A 25,468-nucleotide genomic window follows, 5' to 3' on the forward strand; every position below is an offset into this window, starting at 1 on the left:
AGAGCAGGACTGTAGCATGCAGTCTATAATCTGATCAGTACATAGTGTCATTTCATTCTTAATAACTGCATTTATCATTTGTGAAAGATTTAAGAGCTGTGATTCATCTGTGCTGTTCTTTCCTGATGCTGATGTTCCTCCTCCTCCAGGGGAGCTACGTCTGTGGTGTTTCGATGTCGGCAGAAAGGCACACAGAAGCCCTACGCTGTGAAGATGCTGAAGAAAACGGTGAGCATGCTGACAGATTTTCCTACATGATACATGAAGGCTTTCTTCTCCAAGCTTTTGTTCTCACTTCCCACTCGGGCCGAGGAGTCTCAGTCATCAGGATTTCCCCTCTAGCTGTACAGAACTTAAAGAATCTCTCTCTCTCCCACATGATGACTGTTAGCTAATTGCTGTCAGACAGTGAAAAAGGAGTCCACACTTAAAATGTACTGTATATAAACTGCACCAGTGCCAAAATTAATCAGATCACAAACAATACAAATGTATTCTTTTTATTTACAACCTCAAATCTAAAACTTTAATAGTGCACCATCTTCAGTACATAATATCATCAGATATTATTCAGAAAATCAGGAGAAATCTCTGTGCACAAAGGACAAGACAGACAGTCAGTATTAGATGCTAGTGATCTTTGGGCCCTCAGTCAGCTCTGCATTAAAATAGCTCAGGAACACTGGCAGAAATCAGAAGTCTCTGAACACAGTTTTGCTCTAAAATCCACAAATGCAAGGTGAGGCTGTGCCATGCAAAGAAGAAACAAATATGTCAACTTCATCCAGAAAGGGGTTAAACCTCATTTAAAATGGACTTAGGAAATAGGAAAACTGCTCCGTACTTAGAACAATCAAAATTGTAACTTTCGTATGAAACCACTCATGCCATGTCAAGATAACCTAAGAAGAGAGGGACCATCCAGCTTGTTATCAGTGCACAGCTCAAAAGCCTGCATCTCTGTTGGTGTGGGGTTGCATTAGTGCCTATGGTGTGGGCAGCTTACACATCTGGAAAGAAGGTCCAATGTGCAATGTCCTATTTGCACATTGTCTTTTTAAGGAAAGGTTGTGTTTATTTTAGATAAACAGTGCTAAACCACATACTGCTCTATGGATTGATGACCTTTCACCAACAGAAAACATTTGGTGCATAAATTAATGGACAAAGATTGTAAAGAATACACTTTTTGTTGAATTGTTGAGTATCAAGTATCCCCCATCAGACGAGAATTTGACATTCATTTTCCTTTCCCAAAACTCTTTCCTTAAAACCACTTCCCAGACTTCTACAGACTGTTAAAAGGACAATTGAACCATATACATTTATTGCATTCTGTTTTTTTTCAGTGTTTTTTATTTTTTATTTTTTTAACACCTCACAGTAGGTCTTTTTCGGTTTGTTCTATAGTAAATAGTGATCAATTATTTAGTATTAATTTGCTTTAAAACGTTTTGCGTGTGTTTTAGAAATCATTGTCTCTGGAATTAGTTATTGTTTACATTAGCATGTTGTGTAAAATCATAATATGAGGTAATAATTGCATTCCATTCACAAAAATAGCTCCAATGAACACCACAGATTTAAGGCAGTTCAAATTTGGTAGGTTTCTCTATTACATAGTTTAACAGCAAACCACTAATTATACAGCCTGTGGACTTAAGTGACATTTTTTAAAACTAATCTGACACATTTATAGCATCTGATCAGTTACAAAATCCAAAAACTGCCATGTTTCTCTGATTTCAGAAACACTTCCGCAGTATAATGGATTACAGTGGGCAGGCGCTGAATCATGAATCATCAGCCCATTGACATTTTTGTTCAATTCATTGGAATAGACTTCCCACCAGCCCTCGCATATTTAACTTTAACTTCGGCTTTACTTTTTATTCATTGCAATAAAGAATACACATATAGACATAGAAAAAAATATATACTGATATGCCAAAAGTCATGGGACCAGTTATCATGTCCATGACTTTTATCATGTCTATGAGAAGCTAAAGAACGGTCTTGTGTGGCCTCCTGCGCTGAATATGGATGTGATTCTGCCAGAGTCTGTTGTTTGTTTGCATGGACAATTCTAGCCAGACACGACAGCCAATGATCATTGTCACCCACTGTGCTGTACACTCTGGGTGATAATTCTCTTTATGGTGTTTTCCCAGTACATTCGTGACACTTTGGATTGAGGAATGTTTAAAGGCCCACACAACTCCACCTGACACCCACTAATCAGACTTCCCTCCAACTCTGATAAATCAATAAGTAGTGTTCAGCCTCACTCACAAGATATTCAAGGATTTTCGAAGATTAAAGGATTCAAGTTAATATATTATATCACAGTTATTTCCGGCCCTGCAATGTGATTGGTTAAAAGGCGTTTTATGAGTGACGTTATCAGCCGGTAATGCACTGTAACCGAATTTCTCTATGTATTACTCCGCCACATACAGGTAACCTAGCAACAATGCAACTCTTACAGCACGTCTACAAACAAAGCAGCATTGGACTTATTTTAACTCGCAGAGTTTTTATAACCAAACAGATGGTATTTTTTTCGTCCTCTTTAACTCAAAATCTTTCAATAAACAGCAATAATGGAACTGTGGCATAATCACAATAATACACTCGAGGTTCATGCTATAACATGTAGTATTGGCACTGCTTCGTTGATCTATGATCGTAGCAGAGCAGTGCCAATATTACACGTTATAGCACTCTCGTGTATTATTGCTTAATTAACGCATTTATAATTTTATGGCAGCACCGCATCTCAAAAGTCTGGAAAAGTAAATGATACTAATAAAAACACAATAGGAACAATTTGCAACTAACTTTAAAAATGCCCCACTTTTAACATCCGATATGTGTTATATGTTCTGTTATCAATAAAACATGGGTCTATGGGATTCAAATCATTGGCTTTTGCAGTTTTATATACATTAATGTACATTTTACACTCTTATGCTTATATGATTTTCATATCTTTTTAAATATATGTATAGAACTTGACTTAATGATTTATCCCTACAGTACTAAATTGCTCTGCCTGCTTCGCTAAATTGTACAATTGTAATGGTGGCATCATAATGAAGAGCTTAACTTTGAATAAAGACTGAATTAAGATAAATGTTCACTATGTTCTCTTCACTTAGGTTGACAAGAAGATTGTACGAACAGAGATCGGAGTTCTACTTCGTCTTTCTCATCCAAATATAGTAAGTCAGATTTGACTATGACGCTAGATTGAGCTCATTTAGTGTTCTTTTTCTTTTGAAACAAATCACCAGCATGTAGCAACTCTAGTCTTATGCAAAAGATTGAGCACTCTTGGATAAAATACACTTTTTTAAACTGAGAAGAAGTAAACACAGCTTCTACAGGTGCATCAAAAAAAAAAATAATATCATTGAAAAGTTACTTTATTTCAGTAATTCAGTTCAAAATGTGAAACTCATTCATTATATAGATGTATTTCACACAAAGTGATCTATTTTAAGTGTTTAATTTTTATTGTTAATGATTATGGCTTAGAGCCAATAAAAACCCAAAAATCAGTGTCACAGAAAATTTGAATAATCTATAATATGATATGATATATTATGTATATTATTATTAAAAGACCAATTGGTACTTTTGTAAGTGTGTGGTCAGTGTACCAATCCTGCTGGAAAATGAAATCCGCAACTCCATAAAAGTGGTCAGCAGAGGGAAGCATGAAGTGCTTTAAGATTTTCTGGGAAAACACTGCACTGACTTTAGACTTGATTTAACCCAGTGGATCAACACCAACAGATGACATGTCTCTGCACACCATCACTGATCATCAGTAAATTTTACATTTTCTTTGTAAATCAAGGAATCAGAGTCTGGAGGAAGAGTGGAGAGACACACAGTCCAAACTGCTTGAGGTCTAGTGTAAAGTTTGAACAAAAGTCAGCGCAACTTCTACCAGGAGATTTTACAGCACTTCATGCTTCTCTCTGGTGACAACTTTTATGGAGTTGCGGATTTCATTTTCCAGCAGGACTTGGCACACTGCCCACACTGCCAAAAGTACCAGTTGGTCTTATATAAAAATATTCTAATTAGCTGTAAGCCATAATCACCAACAATAAGAAATAAATAAACCCATAATATAAATAACTCTGTGTGTAATACATCTATATAAGTTTCACATTTTGAACTGAATTACTGAAAAAAGTACATTTTCAGTGATATTCTAATTTTTGTAGATGCACCTGTATAACAGTTCAAACTTAAAGCAAATCAAAACCTCCATATGACTGCCAAGACTATGACCTGTATCAAAGTCTATCTGAGTTAAAGAAGGTGGTGCAGCATTTCATTCTGCAGTGTTGTGGAGTGCTTAAACATATGTAATATTGACTTATAAAGTGAATTTTACCTGTGGCCTAATTACAAAACATCTAAAGACAAGTCACATTTTGAAGGAAGTGCTTTGGGCTCAAAATAGAAGCCTTTAAGCCAGTAATTGCAAAAGTATATGTAGATAAAAACTGGAGCTATATTTCATGTAATGAAAACATTATTATCTGCAGCGGCACATCTGGTCTTCAATCAGCCAAAACGGGCTCATGTCACCCCGCTGCTCATTGAGCTCCACTGGCTACCAGTTGATGCTCGCATCAAATTCAAAACTCTTACAATCGCCTACAAGGTGATGACAGAACAGGCTCCTTCCTACCTGCACTCGCTCCTGAAGGCTTACGCTACCTCCTGGCCGCTGCGCTCCTCCAGTGAATGTCGCCTCGCTTTACCAAACAAACATTCACACAAAGCACAAATCCAGACTGTTCTCATACAGAGTTCCCCAATGGTGGAACAAACTACCTTCCACTACCAGATCAGGAGAATCTCTCGCTATCTTTAATAAACTCCTGAAGGCAGAGCTCTTCTAAGAGCACTTACTCTCCTAACACCTCTAACTAACTAACTATTCCACTACCAGATCAGGAGCGTCCCTCACTATCTTTAATAAACTCCTGACGACAGAGCTCTTCAAAGAGCACTTACTCTCCTAAAACCTCTAACTAACTACCTTCCACTACCAGGTCAGGAGAATCTCTCGCTACCTTTAATAAACTCCTGAAAACAGAGCTCTTCAAAGAGCACTTACTCTCTTAACACCTCTAACACACTAACTACTTCTAACCTCATTTCCTTCTTCCCCTCCTTCACTCCTCTATCCTATTATTTCCCTTCGACCTCCTTTAAACCCTATCTAAAAAATGTTTACCTTAAACTATTGTAAGTTGCTTTGGACAAAAGCGTCTGCCAAATGTAATGTAATGTAATCTGTGAAGCATGGGGGTGGGTCTGTCATGTTTTGGGATTGTGTTGCAGCCAGTTGCATTGCCGGTGTTACACAAGTGAAAGGATTAATGGATAGCATCAAATCACTGATGTGTGAAAATGAGTAAAATTCACAGAGCCCTGAACTGAACATCATTTATGGATAGACCTTCAACAAGCAGTACATGCAAGACTACCCAAACATATACAAAACTAGACGTCTCCTGTAAAGAAGAATGGGGAAAAACAAGCAGTCCTTTGTTTTTTTTATTCTCTGATTAAGTTTCCCTTCCATTTGCGCAGGTTGCACTGATTATTTTGATAGTTTGTTATTCATTATTCTTAAAAGTCTATAGTAAAGAACTAAAATTAAATATGAGAGACATTTATGATGTGTTTAACTACACAAATGGCCTGGTTTTACAGTTTATTCTGCATTAGATTGGGCACTTTTGTATTATGGTCTAAATAACTCTTGAATACCAGTTAAAATCTTAAATCACAACATAAGAGTTAATTGTTACAGATATAGATAGACAGACTGTGCTAGAATTGCCTTTGGAGGCGCAGCATAACTTGCATAATAGTGTCCCACAGAAACCCTGAGTAGTTAACTATGTTTTAATTTACTCTCTCTCTCTCTCGCTCTCATATATTACATCAGATCAAGCTGAAGGAGATCTTTGAGACACCGTTAGAGATCAGTCTTGTGCTGGAGCTCGTCACCGGAGGAGAGTTATTTGACAGGTTAGTTCCCTAAAGGCTGTATTAATTATTACAGCAGCTCTGCAAGTTACACACTGATATAGACTCCAAAAGTCATCAGACAGCAGTTTGGCTTGTGTGTCTCTCCACCCTTCCTCCAGACTCTGCTCCCTTCATTTGCAAATGTAATGCAAAATTTACTGATGATCAGTGATGGTTGGAGAGACATGTCATCTGCTGGTGTTGATTCACTGTGTCAGTGCAGTGTTTTCCTGGAAAATCGTACAGCACTTCATGCTTCCCTCTGCTGACAACTTTTATGGAGATGCAGATTTTATTTTCCAGCAGGACTTGGCACACTGACCACACTGCAGAAAGTATCAATTAGTCTTAAGTAATATTACATTTTTCTAAGACACAGATTTTTGAGTTTCCATTGGCTGCAAGCCATGATCATCAACAATAAAATAAATAAACGCTTAAAATCTATATAATATCTATATAATATAACATCTACATCTGTATAACATCTATATAATATATGAGTTTCACACTTTGAACTGAATTACTGAAATAAAGTAAATTTTTAATCATATATTAATTTTTGAGATGCACCTGTTATTGGGTTTTAGGAAGATATTTCATCTTAAGAATAACCCATAAATAAGGTCCAGTGTTTATGTATACAGAGTATACTATTTCTAATAACCATTTCAGTGGTTAAAATGTTCTTTTCCTAGTACTGGAAGCACAAAGAAAAAGGTTTGTATCACTTAACACAGTGGTTCTCCTCTGTTGTTATGTGTAAAGCTGATCTGATTCAGATTTATGCAGAACTTTTGCATTAGAAAGCCTACTTTACAGAAGCTCAGGCTGCGCTACTTCACACAGGCCAAGTTTAGTCCATAAACCACAGTTAAAGTGTTTCTGCTGAATGTGAGTCATTTTCCAAAAGGGCTTTTTCTTCATGAGCAATCAATAGGAGTGTCTCTCACCAAGCGCCGAGGTGTGGTTGACTCACCAGCTCACATTAAGCCTGGAAAATAGAGCGGTGGAAATTGGGAAAAGTGTTCAGGCAACTTTTTTTTCTTTCTTTCTTGTTCAATGCGGAGTCATTTTTAGAGCAGAAACAAGGTTTTCTTTTTTACAGGGTGGTGGAGAAGGGCTACTACAGTGAGAGGGATGCAGCAGATGCTATAAAACAAGTGCTGGAGGCTGTGGCGGTGAGTTGCACCAGCGATTTGAAAGAGATTTGAAGGACTGATCATTTCCTGTTGTACCTGTTCCATAAAAACCTTACTTTTCAATTGCAAGAGCATCAAGGCTAAATATCCACAGTTAAAAAGCATGTATTCAAGTGAGGCAATTGGTTTTAATATATATCACATTTTTTTATATCACATGATTTTTATCACATTTTTATAGACCTTTTGTTTATCAGTAAAATTGAAAGTTAATTAAAAATTCCAAAGGATGCAGTATAGATGCAGTATGAGTATTTGTTCTCTTGTGTATAAATAGTAAGTATGTGACTTCATTTGGGAAAATAAATGCTTAGAGCCGATGTTACAATCCTATTAACAAATATTTTTAATTTAATTCATATTTTTTCTTTAAATCTGTATGTTCTGCTTTTATTGGTTGTTTTCCAGAATCACAGGGGGCTCACAGAAGCAGCATATTATGAATTAGTTTTTAGCACAATTTTTTTTTTTCTTACTGGATATTGCTGCTGTCCTCTCAGTGTGCTGTTAGTAAACTGAAGAGCTTGGATGCATTTAGCTTTAAGCCTTGTTTCCCCTTCTCAGGGTTTTTAAGTACATTGCAGACATAAAACAGCATTGTTTTATTATTTTTTTTCATAACTGGAACATAATTCAGGTCTTAAAGGGTTAAGGCCGGGCTTTGGGAGCAACCCATATTCCCATAACTTGTGGAGTCTGAAAGTGAAATGCTGTTCTCCAGTATAAACAACAGTCCCCATTTAATTTTATTATTTAAATACATTTGAGCTTTCTCTAGAGGGCTGGGTGTATATGGAATTTGTTTCTACAGAACTTTTAAGAAAGTAATATTTAGCCCTATCCGGATGGGATTCGGTTTTTAGGGGGTCCTGGGGTAGTTTTCTCTTTTATGGAGGGTCCTCTTTGATTTTATTCGTGTCTGGAACGACCATGTATGTGTTTTTCTGAGATGTCCTCTGAGAAGATTACAGTCTGAATTACTTACTGTTTCGCCACCTCTCATTTAATAAAGCAGTTTTTTGTCCTCTGCAAAAAGACCCGCGTTTCCACGGAGATCCACGTAAACACAACAGCGAGTGGAAATGGAGGAGCTACTGAACGTGATGTCATGTGACTGAGAAAGCCAAAAACTCACTGATCCTCCTGTTTTTTCAACTACAGTCCAGATGCAGGAGTTTTATCACTGAGTAGAAGTGTGAAATATTTTTCACAGACGTCCCCCTGAGAAACAAATCCCGCCTGGATAGGGCTTTTGACATCAGTAACACCACAACCTTTACACTGTTTCATTTTCAAGAGACTAAAGAAACTTGCTGCTCAATATTCAGCAACCAATAATAATAATTTAATTTGACATTTCACGTATTGTCTCCATACTTAGCTTTTGAAGTAAAGCTTAAGCTGTCCACCCTGTCATGCCCCATAGAGGCTCAACTTGCATTCAACTATATGTTGATAAATGCAACTTTAATCTTTAGTGGAATGAAAATGATTCTTTGTTAAATGTAACACTATACTTAACCGTAACCCCAGACTGTAACCTTAACCTTTAAGATTTCAGTTCAAGGGGAACTCTGGTGTAAAATGGACTTTTGGTGTAGTAAATATGATAAAAAATACTTACTTTGGATTTTAGGTTAAGGTTAGGATTAGGCTTAGGGTTTAGTTTTGACTTAAGGTTAGGGTTAAGGTTAGCAAAAAAAGTGATAACAAATATGATAAGTAGTTAAAGGAAATTAAATCTTAGGTAATTAAATGAAAACCATAAAGCACAGTACTGTAAAAAACAAAAAAAAAAACAAAACAAGATATGCTGTGGGGTTTTGCTAAACACACTCTATGCTAAGATAGTGAGATTTTTTTTATTGTAAATAGCAGTTAACTGAGTTGCTGTGATGTGAGCACTGTTAGTAGGAGGCTGTTTCAGTGTTATAATCAGTGGGTGGGCTCAGATCCCACTGAGAGGTCATAAAAGACTATTCTCTCCTTTTTCTCTCCCACATTTTCTTCTCTTTCTCTCTCTGACAGTCTCTCGCGTCTTCTCTCTCTCCCCCATGTTTGTTTACTAGCAGAGCTGTAATGAGGATCCCACAATCATTTGCATCACCATTGCAGAACATGCTGCTGCCAGTCGTATCCATTTCACCTGATGACCATATAAGGCCTTTTTGCTGAGCTACACCCATCGCTGTATCCCGATCTTAGCACATGTGTGTACAGTAGCTCACAGCTTTATGTGTTAGCGATTTCTTCCAGAGTGCGTTCTCACCCGATGGCCCTCGTTTTGCTGAGGATTGCTGTTGCCAGGGAGATGAGATAGTAAGAAAGTGGGCAAATTTCTCATGTGTGGCGTTCAGCTCGGAGAGTTGGCAGCCTGCAATAAAGCGAACGCCTCTCCGGCTATACTGGGTCACACAGAACCAGCCGGCAGAACAGTTAATGCTGCTGCAGCGCTTCAGAAGTGAGACGTCTTTTTTTTGTTTTTGTTTTCACTGAAATTGTGATGAGGCATGTGGTGATACAGCAGTTAAAGTGTGGGACCAGGGGTTGGGGGTTCAATTCTTGATTCAGTAATTGTGAAGAGTTTGGTATGTTCTCCCTGCATCCATGTGGGTTTCCTCTAGAGATGCACAGAAATAAAGATTTTTATCCAAAACCAGAACTGAAGAAAATTCTAATTAAATTCAGATTTTCAAAAAATGTTTTTTTGCCATTTTCACCTTTGCTGAAATAAAATATCTTACATATATTTGTATTGCTTTTTAAAGAAAAAAAAAACAAATAAAAAACTGCAATTTTAATTAAAACATCTCTATAGTCATAACAAAAAAGCACAATACAGTGCTTCTACTACCTATATTTTGCACTGATGGCCCACCGTTGCTAAATGATTGCCACTTCTTTAGAATTTTATTAAAACCTCATGAAGTCTCAATTAGGGGTGGGCAATATTATATCGTATACAATATATCGTGACACAGAAATATCATGATATTAAAAATCCATATCGTGATAATAGGGCTGTTCTGTCTTAAAAGTAGTCTATTATTTACTGTGAAGCTTTAGGTGTATTTATCGTATAATTGTTTTAGTTTGCAGTTTATATGCATGCACTAAATATTCTGCAATATTATTTGCTGCATTATATTATTTTATGCTATATTATTTATTTTGCCACATTATGATTGTACTGTTATACTATTATACTATATTCCTGAAATGAATTAATTCTTTTAGTTTTCCCATATCGCCAAGTAAATCGTTATCACAAAAATACCCTGAAATATCGTGATATTATTTTAGAGCCATATCGCCCACCCCTAGTCTCAATAACAAAACCCTGCAGAAGACTTTTAATTTGAAAGAAGATATGCACATCGCAGCTGGCCTTCACTAAGCTAGAGCAGTTTCACAGTAGTAACTAACAGCTGGGGTAAAGCTGCAACTGCTGAGCTGGAGCAGTATGCTAACTGTTTTTCTGAGCTGGATTAGTGGCTGAGTTGATGACAGACCGAACTCCCTGTGTGAGCTTAGTCTTTATGCTGCCTTGTATGTTTTAAGCTTACTCTGACATCTTTTTGACTCTGTTTTGTGTCTTGGAATCCAGAAAGTACAGCAGCTGCTGAAATAAATAGTAAAATAAACACTGCAATGTGACCTAAAATAAATATTTTTAATTTATTCTTTTCACTAATGCTTTTTTTTTTTGCCATTTTTGGCCAAATAAGTTTGGCTTCCAGATATTGTTGCTAGATTTTATACTAAATTTCCCCCTAGGTGTTTTGGTATCCAGTAAAAGATTGGTACCCTGTTTGCAGGGTATTTCTGCTTTGTTCCCAATGATCCTGGTAGGCTGTAGACCCAATACAATCCTGAGTAGATAACATATTAAATTAGTACGTTTTCATCTTAATATTCCTCACACTAATTAAGCCCAAGGTAAGGTTATGGGTTACCATCTCCTAAAATGTTTTTTAAGAGTGTTAATTTACATATAAACATTAATTTTGACCTTTTTAAGTACTTTATCAAGACCATTACATCTTAATATATATATGTCATACTAGTAAATGTTTTGTAATTGTTGTAAACACAAACAAATTCAGAGCTAAATGTCAGAGGCCCTGGCTTCATGCTGGGTATCTAACTGCTACTGTTGAGATGTTTCTTCTTCTGAAAAGAGGCTGTACTCAGTTCTGATTGCTGAGGATTGAGGATTCATTCAGCCATATGCTACAGTAGGATTATAGCGTTACATTTAACAGAGTTTATGCAGAGTGTTATAGTTTGGAAAGCAAGTAGAACAATGCAGACTGTGAAATGGGTGATTTATTTTCCCACCTTCCAGTACTGGTGAGCTGTACTGGCCTATTTGACAAAATAAGCTTAGTGCCATGAAGAGGAATGGCGAGGTAGAGAGCTGCTGTATTCAGTGGGATGATGGAGGGAGGGAGCGAGGGAGGAGAGAATATACAGGGTAGCTTGTATGTGTGTCAGCTCCACTGAGTTTTGCACTGGGAACAATTCCCCTCGGATCTCACAAAAAGATAACACACTCACATGTCATGGTAATTGGTGTGGAGAGCCTAACTGCATACTGCACTGGTTATTTTCAGACAAATCCCAGCTTATGACTGGACTGCTGCCTCACTCAGAGACTAGTGTAGGTCAAGTCCTGGATTTTAGTTAGGGCTGTCAATGGTAACACATTAACGCATATACTTTTACACGTTATTATTTTTTTATTATTATTTTACTTTTTACACAAATTAATAATTTTTCATTTTCCTCTTTTGCTGGTTTAGCATTAGTGGTTTTCATCTGTGTAAACACAGCTTCGATAATGTTGAGTTTAGAAGGTTAATTACTTTTATGTATGCTGAAATCCGAATGATGCATAGGCTATGTCAAAGGTTCGATGTAGAAGTATAAATTGCCCTGTACTCTTTTACTCTTCCCCGTCTTCTCTCTTTCACTCTCTCTCTCCCTCTCTCTTTCATGCTCTTACCCGTCAAAGTTTTTAAGCAGGAACATGGAGGAGTTGTTTTACTGTTGATCCTGTTGACATCAGTATTCATTTTCTCCATTAAAACTTCCTCATAAATTGATGCTAAATCTCTCTGTTTAACTTTTACTCAGCCCATTAAAAAATATTATAACAGAAAAAAAAATCTGTTTAACAGATACATCACATTACACAATTATATTAACCATCATTAAGCACAGAATATTGTTGTGATTTACATAATAATTGTTTAAGTGATTGACACCATTTATGGAAATATAAATCAGTTTTGCCGATCTAACACGGGTTTAAATATTCAATATTTAAAGAAAGGAAACGTGTGATTAATCACAATTAATTGCAGAACGTTTTGGGAATAACGCATATATTTTGCAAGTATTATTCAAAGCTGCATTCTTAAGAAGAAGAAAAGGTGTTAAAATTGAATAAAAAGTTTATCACAAAAAAAGAAGAAAAGATGTGATTAATCACAATTAATTACAGAATATTGTTGTCATTAATTATATTCTTTTTTAAGAGATTGAAACCTCTGAAATGAAAGTACAGTAATTCCATTTGACCAATCTAACTAACTGATTATATTATTTATATTTAATGTTAATTAGATTATGTTAAATGCTTAAGTCTTAAGAAGTAGGAAAGGTGTGATTATTCACAATTAATCAGAATATTGTTATTGATCAGATAAAATATTTTAATCGATTGACACCACTAATGTAATTCCAGTTCCATTTTTCCAGTTTAACATGGGTTCTTTTAATTATATCTAGATATCTAATATTAAATGCTTGTGTTAAGTTTTAAGAAGCACAAAAAGTGTGATTCATCTCATTTTATCGCAGAATACTGTTGCAATTAATCAGATTTTTATAAATTAAAGTTTTTGTTCTGTTTTTTAGTGAATAATAGTGATGATTATGATCAATGTGATGCATTTTCAAAAAACAAGTGATATTCATAAAGAGAATTGTGTGACTAACCAGATTTTTAGACCGGTTAGACCATGTTGAGCTTTCATTCACAGTGTTGTTATCCCCGGCTAACCACTAGCTGTTAGCCTGTGTATGAATCTGAGTGCTGTATCCAGCATTTGACTGTAACCAGGCAGACTTCTGCAGGTCTCCATGCTGCTCTGTTTAATGAGTTTCCAGGGTAACACTCTTATCCAAGGCGTTGGCAAGTGCACTATATGTTCTCTGTAAAACAATGTCTCAGCCATGCTGCTCTGCTGTTAACAAAACAAAGTGCTCTTATTTATTTCTCTCACACTGCCTGATACTTTTACCCACGCCTGTTTACGTGTTACCCAGAGAACTGGAGCTTATAAGAGCTGACTGATGATGATTGACATGTGACAGGCTACTATTACATTCTTACAGCTATAAAACACTTTAAATAACATATTTGAACGTGTCACAGTGGTATGTTTAGGTGTTCTTCCATTTTAAAATAAATAACAGCACTTAAAGGCAGACAGTCATGCCTTTCTCCTGATGGTTAGCATGTTTAGGATCACCCTCAGCTGCTATACATCTGTTTCAGATCACATGTTGACAGACGTTCTTCTTCATGCTTTTTTATTTGCTGTTACAAGTTAATGCAGATGTTATCTCTCGTAAATGTGAAATGTGTTTTTTGGAAGTTACACTAGTCCTGAAAGATCAGACTGATGTGTTAAGGATTAACAGTAGGTCATCTGCCTGACTCTCTCTATCTGTTTTTTTTAGTACCTGCATGAACATGGTGTTGTACACCGGGACCTGAAACCCGAGAATCTCCTGTACGCCACCTCAGCGCCAGATGCTCCTCTCAAAATAGGTATGAATATGTCTCTCTGTTTCACCAGGGGACTGCATCTTAATGGGATATTCAACACTCTTAAAAATAACTTTGAATGGTCGTGAGCAATGCTATAGCAGAGCCCATATCTGGTTATATGAAGAATTGGGTTTATAACAGTGATGATAAAGATTGTAGAATTGGTTAATATCTTCTAGATTATGTGATAAATTCTTTAGACCAGGGGTTCTCAAAATTTTGCAACTTGCAGCTCAATTAAAACACAACAAAACATTTTGTGACCCACATGAAAATGTAATCAACCATTTAAAATCTATACAAATATGACACAACAGTCAAAGTAGGCGATTAATAAGCTTGAACTACAAATGAATAAAGTTACACTTGTACAGCACCTTTCAAGGTCCACATTCTACACAATAACCCAGGCAAAGAGGAGTAGCCAATCATGCACAGTGTACACCCAAACAGTATATATTAAGTATATATTGCATACATATACAGCTCTGAAAAAAATAAAAGACCACTTAAAACTGATGAGTTTCTTTGATTTTACCAAATTGAAAACCTCTGGAATATAATCAAGAGGAAGATGGATGATCACAAGCCATCAAACCACGCTGAACTGCTTAAATTCTTGCACCAGGTGTGGCATAAAGTTATCCAAAAGCAGTGTCTAAGACTGGCGGAGAAGAACATGCCAAGATGCATGAAAACTGTGATTTAAAACCAGGGTTATTCCACCAAATATTGATCTCTGATTTCTGAACTCTTAAAACTTCATGAATACGAACTTGTTTTCTTTGCATTATCTGAGGTCTGAAAGCTCTGCATCTTTTTTGTTTTTTTTTTCAGCCATTTCTCATTTTCTGCAAATAAATGTAAATAAATAAATAAAATAAATGCACTTAATGACAATATTTTTATTTGGAATTTGGGAGAAATGTTGTCTGTAGTTTATAGAAAAAAACAACAATGTTTATTTTACTCAAACATATACCTATAAATAACAAAATCAGAGAAACTGGACTGTCGGAAGAAAACCCGCACAGACACAGGAAGAATGTGGAAACTTCACCCAGATAGGGACTTGAACCCAAGACCACAGCACTGAGAGACAAACTTGCTAACCACCAAGTCACTGTGCCCTCTGATTAGATATTATCATTTCACTAAAACTCAAATTAATACTAATGTAAATAGAAACCAGCGTCCTTAGAGGAAACCCATGCAGACACCGGAAGAACATGGAAACTCCACCCAGGCAGGGACTTGAACCCAGGACCCCAACTTTAACAGGCAAAAGTCACTGTGTCGCCTGATAAGATAGAAATGTTTCACGAACACTCACAGTGTCACAGAGTGTCAAATTTAAACAAAAAGTTTTATTTAACACTGACTAATTTACTGTAAATAGTAGACTAGTGTTTCTCAGCTCTGGTCCCGGAGGCACCCTTTCAAAGAGTAAAGCTGGGAAACTAGTGAGGTGTACAGGCCAGAAGGTCTCCAGGACCAAGACTGATAAACACTGCATTAGATCATTGGCTCTGGATTAATTACCTGTATCATAATCTATCTTCTGATGATCATTTCAGCTGATTTTGGTCTCTCAAAAATAATTGACGATCAAGTTACAATGAAGACTGTGTGCGGAACCCCTGGATACTGTGGTGAGTTTGTTATAATATGGCCTCTCTATTCACAGTAGTCCATCTCTCTATCTATCTGTTTCCATCAAGAACACATGACTGAATGCCTTTCATTTCCCCCGCCTCTCCCTCTGCTTCCTCTCCTGTGTTCTGCAGCTCCAGAGATCCTCCGGGGATGTGCCTACGGGCCAGAAGTTGACATGTGGTCTGTGGGAGTTATCACATATATTCTGTAAGTGACACAACTTCTTCATCATAACTTATTGATCTATAAGTGATGTGCTTAGTCACTGCAGTCTCTGTGGGCAGAGAGTCTCTGTGCACCAGAGCGGCTTCAGTTTCTTTGAATGAAGATTTCTATAATGTGTAACTAGAAGGAATTTTATGTAATGTTTCTCTAACAAGCTAGAGAGTGTACATAAAACATCCAATTCAATTACCTATGGGTTTAACTATGGGTTTCTACGTAATACACAATGGGGGGCTGGATACATGTAGATCATTTTTGCTATATAGTTAAACAAAAAACATTTTGACATTTTTCATGTTTTACTGTAATTTTAGTTTGAGAGTTTTCCAATATTTATGATAAATAAGCTAATAGAAATGTTCCAAAAATACTCGAAAGAGAATTTAATTTTGATTGACTTGAAATTTAAAAAGGCTTTTTCTTGTTCTGTTAAATTGTTACTTTGGAGGTTTTTATATCATAGACATACAGCTCTGAAAAAAAAATAAGAGACCACTTTAGTTTCTGAATCAGTTTCTCTGATTTTGCTATTTATAGGGATACTCTATGTTTGAGTAAAATGAACATTGATGTTTTATTCTAAAAACTGCGGACAACATTTCTCTCAAATTCCAAATTAAAAATATTGTTATTTAGAGCATTTATTTGCAGAAAATGAGAAATGGCTGAAATAACAAAAAAGATACAGAGCTTTTAGACCTCAAATAACGTAAAGAAAACAAGTGCAAAGAAAACTGTTTTTAATCACAGTTTTCGTACTTCTTGGCATGTTCTCCTCCACCAGTCTTACACACTGCTTTTGGATAACTTTATTCCACTTCTGGTGCAAAAATTCAAGCAGTTCAGGCTGGTTTGATGGCTTGTGATCATTCATCTTCATCTCGATTATATTCCAGAGGTTTTCAATTTGGTAAAATCAAAGAAACTTATTATTTTTTTAGTGGTCTCTTATTTTTTTCTAGAGCTATATGATGTAACTGATTCAGCAATAATGTCCCACTTGGTTTTTACATAATTTCCCTATATGGATATGCCTTAATCTTTGGGATGGGTTTTTATCTGTTGGACAGAAATCTGATTGTAATGACTTGCCGTCATAGTCTTATATTTCTGTAAAGAGACCATTTATTTATTTTATTTTTATTTATTTATTTATTTTTTTGCACGCTTCTGCACAGTTGTGGTGAAAAATAAATAGGACAGGAACTAAAAAGAAAATTCTATACTTCTTCCTTATTTTATCCGGGGATAAAAATATCACAATACATACTTACAACCGGTCTATTTTTGAGTATGGATATGATGGACACTGTTACCCCACAATGTAGTGTGAAACACAATGGGAGAAGCTACTCTTGACCAGTAGTTGTGTTCCTAAGTGTAGACTGCAGCTCTCTCAGTACCCTTTCAGTCACACATTTGGAACAATCTAATGAGGCTTTATGGTGAGATCGAACGTGGATGTTACATGAAATTAGTTACAAAGCTCATTTTTATTTTTTTTTTTTCACAGAAATCAATTATACATAGTTTTAAAACATTAAATACACTCTGCACCAGTTCAGTTTTTGTTATCCAACATTTTCTTTTCTTTCTTTTGTGTTAAACATGCACAGTGAATTGTGGGTAACTGAGAGTCAGGAAGGATACACCAGCTGTGTCCTCTAGATTGATCCAAATGTCAGCTATATGTCTCGGCTGTATGCGAAGAAGCCTTCACTGTGAAACAGCCTTCAAATGACATAGCAACCGAGAAATGCAGCCCATTTAGGATGCCTACACGGCCGACACTTTAGATCACAGCTAATATTAGAGGAAAAGAGGCATTTAATGATGTAAGTGCAGGTGCAACGGCACTTACATGACATATGTTGGCATGGCAACATGTCATCACTTCCTGTTGGTACATATTGGTTAGGTGCATTACTATTTTTGTGTACTACCTTGCCAAGCCTGTACTATTAAGATAAAGCTCTGAAAAAAAAATTAATAGACCACTTCAGTTTCTGAATCAGTTTCTCTGATTTTACTATTTATAGGTATATGTTTGAGTAAAATGAACATTGTTTTATTCTATAAACTACAGACAACATTTCTCCCAAATCCCAAATAAAAATATTGTCATTTAGAGAATTTATATGCAGAAAATGAGAAATGGCTGAAATAACAAAAAAGGTGCAGAGATTTCCGACCTCAGATAATGCAAAAAAAAAAAAAAAAAAAAAAAGTTAATATTGATAAAGTTCAGAAATCACAGTTTTCATGCATCTTGGCATGTTCTCCTCCACCAGTCTTACACACTGCTTTTGGATAACATTATGCCACTCCTGGTGCAAAAATTCAAGCAGTTCAGCTTGGTTTGATGGCTTGTGATCATCCATCTTCCTCTTGATTCTATTCTAGAGGTTTTTAATTTGGTAAAATCAAAGAAACTTATCATTTTAAAGTGGTATTTTATTTTTTTCGCAGTCTTAGTGAAATGTTTCTCGTCTTGTTGTTTGAGTTTTATCTATCAAGGATCAGTGGTTTAAAACATGGAAACACACAAATGTAAGCTAATCAGACCATTTTATAGGCGTCATTGATAATTGTGATGGATTGTTTTTAGCTTTTAAATGGTTTATTGCGGTATACTTCATGTGAGCAGTAGAATGCTTTGCATTGGATTAAGTGGGCACAAATTGTAATAGGTTGGGATCCCCAGTATGATCTTGGAGAATGCATTCCCATATGCCTTTGCATTTCCTTTCAGTTTTAAAGACTGATTGAGACCATATAAAGAACACATTTGTAATATAATTAAACTCTTACTTCTTATTTGGTGCTTGTTGGTTTTCCAGAAACCTTGTGTACAGGATAATGGATGCCTATTGGTTCATGTTGCAGTTTGAAGGTTTTTATTCTGTCATTTACAGTTTATTAATGAACAGAGTGGATTATGAGAAATACTATTGCTTATAATTGACTGTTTCCTTCATTTCTTATGTTTCTTGTCTCACAGACTGTGTGGGTTTGAGCCGTTCTTTGATGACAGAGGGGATCAGTACATGTTCAAGCGTATCCTGAACTGTGAATATGAATTTGTCTCCCCCTGGTGGGACAACGTCTCTCTCAATGCCAAGGACCTGGTGAGTGAATGTGTTTCTGCCAGACCAATGGGCTTTGAAATTCATTTCAGTAGTATCAGTCGTGATTTTTATACTTCAGTACACAGTTCAAAGGCTTAAACAAACATATGGCGTTAACTGTAACTGGAATTACAGACTTTAAATGAGTCGCTTTACTTTCAGAGGCTTAACCCTTTCAGACATCATGTGTTTCTTCTTTTTTCAGAAAGTGTTGTTGCATAAAACACTGATTGAGACCTGCTTTCCATCAGAATAGACGTTTCCAAGCCAATGAAACAGTATTTTATCAATTTAATGTTATTGTTTTATTCATGGCTTGTGAAGTAAAAAGGTCAATAATGCAATATGCATTATAAATAAATATTATATGATATCATTTAGAATTTGATTAGATTTAACATTAGAATACTTCATATTTGGTCTTGTTTTGTATGATTACAAACAGAAAACAACATTCTTACCATCTTACACTGGAAATAATGCATGAAATGCTTAAAAGCTATTAGGCAAACAAAGTTTTAAATATAGAAAGTAGCCTATTAATACTTGGATTGAACCTAATAATACTAAAACACAATGACATCACCAGTTTTCTCCCTTGAGATGCTTTGCCAGGTCTTTACTGCAGCCTCTTTCTGTTGCTTCAGTTGTTTGAGGGTCTTTCTGGCTTTAGTTTTCTTCAGTTTTCATTGAAAGTAAAACTCATGATCAAATAGGTTGAGATCTGGTGTCTGACTCTACCATTTAATAATATTCCATTTTTTGCTTTAAAAAAAAGCTTGGGTTGCTTTAAACAGTCTGTTTTGGGTCACTATCCATCTATGCTGTGAAGTTCTGTCCTATCAGCTCTTCAGGAATTGACTGAATCTGATTAAACAGTATAGCTCTGCGCACTCCAGAATTCATCATGCTACTATTATCAGCAGTCCCATCATCAATAAACACCAGTGACCCAGTTCCACTGGCAGCCTCAAACTTTCCTCAAATGATCTCACTTGATAAGATGGTGTAAAAGAAACCCTCCTAAATGTTGTCCATGTATCTAATATTTCTTATTTTGAAATTATTAAAGTAATATAATAATGAATTGCTCATTTAATCTACTACTTTAAGTGTTTTAATCAGATAATTTAGCTAATATATCTGGTTAACGTGCTTCACAGATTGCATTAGACAGGGGGGTAAACAGTGTAATTATGCATATAAAATAGTCAATATAATCACAATTCAGGAAAACTGTAAAACTTTTTGATGCATCAAAGCAAAACACTGCTTCCCAACTTCTCTTCTACTTTAAGCAGACTTGTAGTGCAGTGCTTGATCTTAAAGAACAAGTCAGAACACTCAGAAATAGATAGTTTGGGATATATAATGATGTAAACACCGTTAATGCCTTAAAAAAACTAGCAGCAGTACTTTTCTATAAGACACTTTCAGTAGATTAAATTACTTAAAACAAGGAACAAATAGGTAAGAAATAACCTGAATACTCTAAATTAGATTATTAGATATTTAAACTAAATTTAAGAAGCTTTAACTTTCTAAGATTTCAATATTTGCAATATGGTTTTAGAGGCTGTCTGGTGTTGATTAGATAGCCAGTGCATTCCAGTGTACCAGATTATAGATTTGGCCACTCCCTATGTTCCTGCAGTCTGTCTAATACGTTTGTTTTAGGGTTTGCAGCCTTATTTACTTGTTATCTCATATTGAGTGTTGAAATCAACTCCAGAATTGTATCTAGTTCGTATGTAGTTAGTTTTGAGCCTGTGAAAATGGAGGATTTTTTTCTGAATTCAAAGGGAGCTGGTATTTTTCCGCACTGTTAGGAATGGTGTTGTTTTACTTGAACTCCAAATGTTAGTATATACAGTAAATATCAGTTAAATGGGGAAGCTCACAGGCGCTGGCCTTCTTATTCCTCCGTCCTCAGGTGAAGAAACTGATTGTCCAGGATCCAAAGAAGCGGCTGACAACACTGCAGGCCCTGCAGCACCCCTGGGTGACTGGGAAGGCTACTAACTTCACCCATATGGACACGGCTCAGAAGAAGCTCCTAGAGTTCAATGCGCGAAGAAAGCTCAAGGTTAGGAGATTTACACTCAGTGATATATTTACAATAAAGGGGTCAAACCAAGGCCTGAGGATAGAAGACACCCAAAATTACAATTCTGAACAAAGATTATATTCTTGTTCAGAATACTGATCCTAAATATATTATATAAATACGTTATATTTTCTGATATAACCTATATAATATAACTTTATATATCTAACCTTATGGTCATTAGCTCACACTTGAAAAATAATCATCAATACACAAAAAGCACAAATGAAATATATGCAAAATTGGGTGAAACTTCAAAATTTTTAATTTCAGCTATATTCAGTTATATTTTTATTGTTTTTAAGTTATATTCAATTATATATGAATATAAGCTGGTCAAACACTTTTTACTAGAGCAGGTGTCCCAATAATTTTGTGTAATTATTTGTATTTTTGTATGTTTTGTGTGAGCTTTATAAACCACTTCTTTGTTCTGAATATATAAAAAATACATGATAATCAAAGTCAATGCAAATAAAAGCGCAGTATGCAACTCCTAAATCATGCTCTGGTTTCTCTACAGGCTGCAGTCAAAGCAGTGGTGGCCTCGTCACGGCTGGGCAGCGCCGGAGGGCACGGCAGCACCGAGGGCAACAAGACCAACTGCAACCATTCCTCCAGCCAGCAGGTGGAGGAACAGGAGCAGCCTGAGAAAGAGCAACCTCAGCTCCACAGCGAGGACTCGTAGATGTGCACAGAGCCACGCTGGAACAGGAGCAGCGTCCTTCACTGAAAGGAAAGTTGGTTAGGACTGAGACAGTCCGGTCCTGCTCCTGAAGGACTGAAACAATGGACTTTGATTCTTCTTGGTTCTTCTGCATGTGACTGATTTTCTTTAGTCCCACGCAGACTCTGCAAAAAAAAAAACACACCGTTTAAAAACAAACTCACTTTTAAAATCTTTATCATGTATGTTTAAGTTAATAAACTAAAATAACCCAGAATTAGGGTCTTATGGGAATCTTACCCAATGATAAAAACAAAAAAAAAAAACATTTACAAATGGAATGAAAAATGATTACAGTGCAGTTTGCTTGTTTACCAGCTAATGCTGTTTCTTAACCAAATTTATTATTTATTGTACTTTTAAGCTACCTATGAGTCATGGGTGGAAAGTTAATGATAATGCATAAGTAGCGATATAAGGGTCCAGTCCCACCACATAGTGAACCCCACCCTGGGTGAACTTCATTCTTTTCTTTAAACAGATACTAGATGATCATTATACTTTAGTAGAGTTAGTTAGTATTCACATGATCATCCTACAGTCAACTGAACCAGCAGGTGACTAATTTTAAGTCCTTTCAAGGGATCATGGATTGCAACTAGCACTGTAAAAAAAAAACACGGAAAAAAATGTAAAGCAGGTCAACTTAAAATGATTACAGGGTGTTTATTTGAGTAAGTTAAACTCAATTTAGGGTGCTTTTATGCCTTCTATCTTGTATCATTTAGACCTTGAAACTTGGTCCAAAAAAGCAGGTGCGAAAGGTGTCCAAAGCCACTGTGCAAACCAAAAGACCAAAATACCAAAATTTAGTCAGAATCAACTAAATTATGGTTTGGTCCATTTGTCAAAACCATTTGTCACATGTGGAAACACTATTTTAGATGGTTTAGAATTTCGGACCAGATACAGAAAGTTAATGCAGGGTTATTATTACTCGTTAAACAGTTGAAGAAGAAAAAAAATGGTATTACACAGAAATGAAGAAATTACTATTTAGATTTCTGTATCTACTGTAACTGTAGATTACCTATTATTGATAAACAGTAATCTAGGGGTAATCTGTTATGTTCATTCTGCTGCACAATGCATGTGCACTCAAAGGGAGCACTTGGAGAACATCATTACTTTACTGTTTATTCCCAGCAGCAGGATATTAGGGAAATCATACATATTTTAATGGATATGAACCTAATAACTCCGCACTAAACACTCCAATCCGACCAATCAGTGTTGAGTATAGGCAGATGCAACTCATGTAGCTGATGACATAACAAAGTTCTTTATTGAAAAACCAAATGTGTACAGTCAGTTTTTAAAAGTGGTAGTAAATCTCTTCACTTATCTGGCCCAACACTGAAACTGTTTTCTTTTTTTTGTCATTATTGGGCAAATATTGGTTGTCAAATATTCTGTGCATCCCTAATTCTTACACTTGATGAAATCATGTATATTTCTGGCTTCACAGAAAGAACAGAAAGGTAAATTGATTTTATCTCAGCTCTGGAATGGCACAACAGTCTAACTGCTGCTCATACAAGTGTGAGGAGATCATGCTCCATTATTAGGTCCCTCAGTCTTGAAATATTTATGATGTCCCCAATTTTCTGCAGATGGGAATAAACCATAATCAGATTGAGCGGGAGATAGAGGACAGACCAAACATCTCAACCATAATCTTATTTAGCTGCAGCTTATTTACTAATGGTTGTGATGCTCAATTCAATATGTATTGTTGAGTAAACTGAGCATCAGGATTAAAAAGGAGACCTTTTGGCTGAATTTTTCTGTTCCTTTATCGTTCTAAGTTGGCCTGACTTTTACAGAAAGTTGAGACAGGGTTAAACGTTTACTCGTTAAACAGTTAAAGAAGAAAAACATTGAACAGAGTACAAAAACGAACAGATTACGCTTGAGATTTCTGAAGGAGAAGGAGTACTCTTGACTTAACTTGTTGAGTTAAACAGTTTCTTCATTCGTTTTAAGTTGGCCTGACTTTTACCTGTTTTTCTTCTACAGTGATGTTAATTAACATGTATGAAGTAGCAGTAAGCACTGCTTTGTTTTAGACACATTTAAACTTGCATTAAGTGTACGTGCAATATACTGTACAGTACATTCTGTACTGTACAACTCTTACTATTATAATTTCCATGTGATCACTTGACTGAACCTTTACCAGAGCTTCAAAAGAGAATGCCTTATTATCAACCAGGTTTTTACTCTTTATTAGACTGAACTCTTTCATATATTAGAAATTAGATTAGATGATGGTTTGCAATGGAATTGTCAATCAGTATCAACAGGATGTAGAGCAAGGTTTGTTTTGTATAAGCAGCAAGTTGATTTTTTAAAACTTTTGTATAAATCGATATGTCTGTAATTAAAAAATAATAATAATAACTGCTAAGTAATTCTTATGCACAAATTCACACTCCTGTCCCCAGTGCCAAAAACAACCTTTCTGTAATATTCTCCATGGCCAGTAGCTGTCCAACTCAAAGGGGCAGTTTCCCAGACAGAGATTAGGCCTTGGACTACACAGAATTTTAAATAGAAAATATAGTCTACGACCAGGCTTAATCCCTGTACATGAAAACCAGAGAGTTTTCTTTTGTATTAGTTAAAAAAAAACTATTCAGCTGAACAGCCTACCACAATTCATTAAACGTGAAATTGCTCAGTGTTAATTACTGATATGTTAACAGGCAAAAAAGAAGTTTGAAGATGTTTGAATGTAATGTACTTTATAGCATGCTTTTATGTAAAGTATCAGGGAATGCTGTCTAAGAATGATTTGATATAGACATGCATTGAATGTAACTTGGATATCCTCTATAAGGGTGGATCTGCATGTAGGAATGTTTAACCTAACTGCTGCAATTGTATTTTTAAAAAGCACCGTATTTTAATGATATGAATGATTGCTGTACTCCATGTTAAACAGTATGATATTAGAGGCTGTTTGAGGGCCACATCGTACAAGACACAAGTGTGTCGAATTTGTTTATCTGCCTGTTTCTATGTCAAAGGACTCGTTTTAAACTGAAGACACAATGATACTCTACATTAGTTGCTGAAATAAATGCAAATAAATTCAAATCACTGACTTGTGCAGCCTGTGTAGAATAGAAAGAGCATAACTGAAATAAGGGCAGCTTTTCTGAGACTGAATTTCAGTATTACTGCTGTGTAATATTCAGACGTGGTTGTGTTTCAATGCAATTACATTTTAAAGTAATTGAGGTCACAGTTCATTTTTAAACCTGCTTGAGTATCTTTATAGAAGAACCACGCTTCAAACAATCAGAGGACCAACATTTTTAAAATAAGACCATTAATGTTTTGACAGGGAGAAAAGTGCTTAAGAAAGTGGACTTTTATTATTTTGGAACATATGTACCTTTAAAAGTACATTTGAGCCCTTCCAATAAATAACCAAGTACTCTCCATTTCTTCCTTTTTTGAAAATATCTGTTTTTTTTTTTTCTTTAACCATGTAAGTTGTTC

At 35.8% G+C, this 25,468-nt stretch overlaps 1 protein-coding gene across 1 annotated transcript in view; it reads left to right on the forward strand.

Moving 5' to 3' along the window:
* The window catches only part of camk4 (calcium/calmodulin-dependent protein kinase IV), a 38,875-nt gene extending 13,812 nt beyond the window's left edge, over positions 1-25,063 (forward strand). The window contains exons 2-11 of the mRNA XM_007231393.4: positions 150-228; positions 3,162-3,224; positions 5,987-6,069; positions 7,178-7,250; positions 14,025-14,115; positions 15,693-15,767; positions 15,903-15,978; positions 18,998-19,124; positions 21,058-21,210; positions 21,755-25,063. Of these exons, the coding sequence (XP_007231455.1) occupies positions 150-228; positions 3,162-3,224; positions 5,987-6,069; positions 7,178-7,250; positions 14,025-14,115; positions 15,693-15,767; positions 15,903-15,978; positions 18,998-19,124; positions 21,058-21,210; positions 21,755-21,919 (985 nt within the window). The 3' untranslated portion in view covers positions 21,920-25,063. The remainder of the gene's footprint in view (positions 1-149; positions 229-3,161; positions 3,225-5,986; positions 6,070-7,177; positions 7,251-14,024; positions 14,116-15,692; positions 15,768-15,902; positions 15,979-18,997; positions 19,125-21,057; positions 21,211-21,754) is intronic.
* Positions 25,064-25,468: the final 405 nt, after the last annotated feature.

Source organism: Astyanax mexicanus, chromosome 1, assembly GCF_023375975.1.
Source record: "Astyanax mexicanus isolate ESR-SI-001 chromosome 1, AstMex3_surface, whole genome shotgun sequence".
Classification (NCBI taxonomy): domain Eukaryota; kingdom Metazoa; phylum Chordata; class Actinopteri; order Characiformes; family Acestrorhamphidae; genus Astyanax; species Astyanax mexicanus.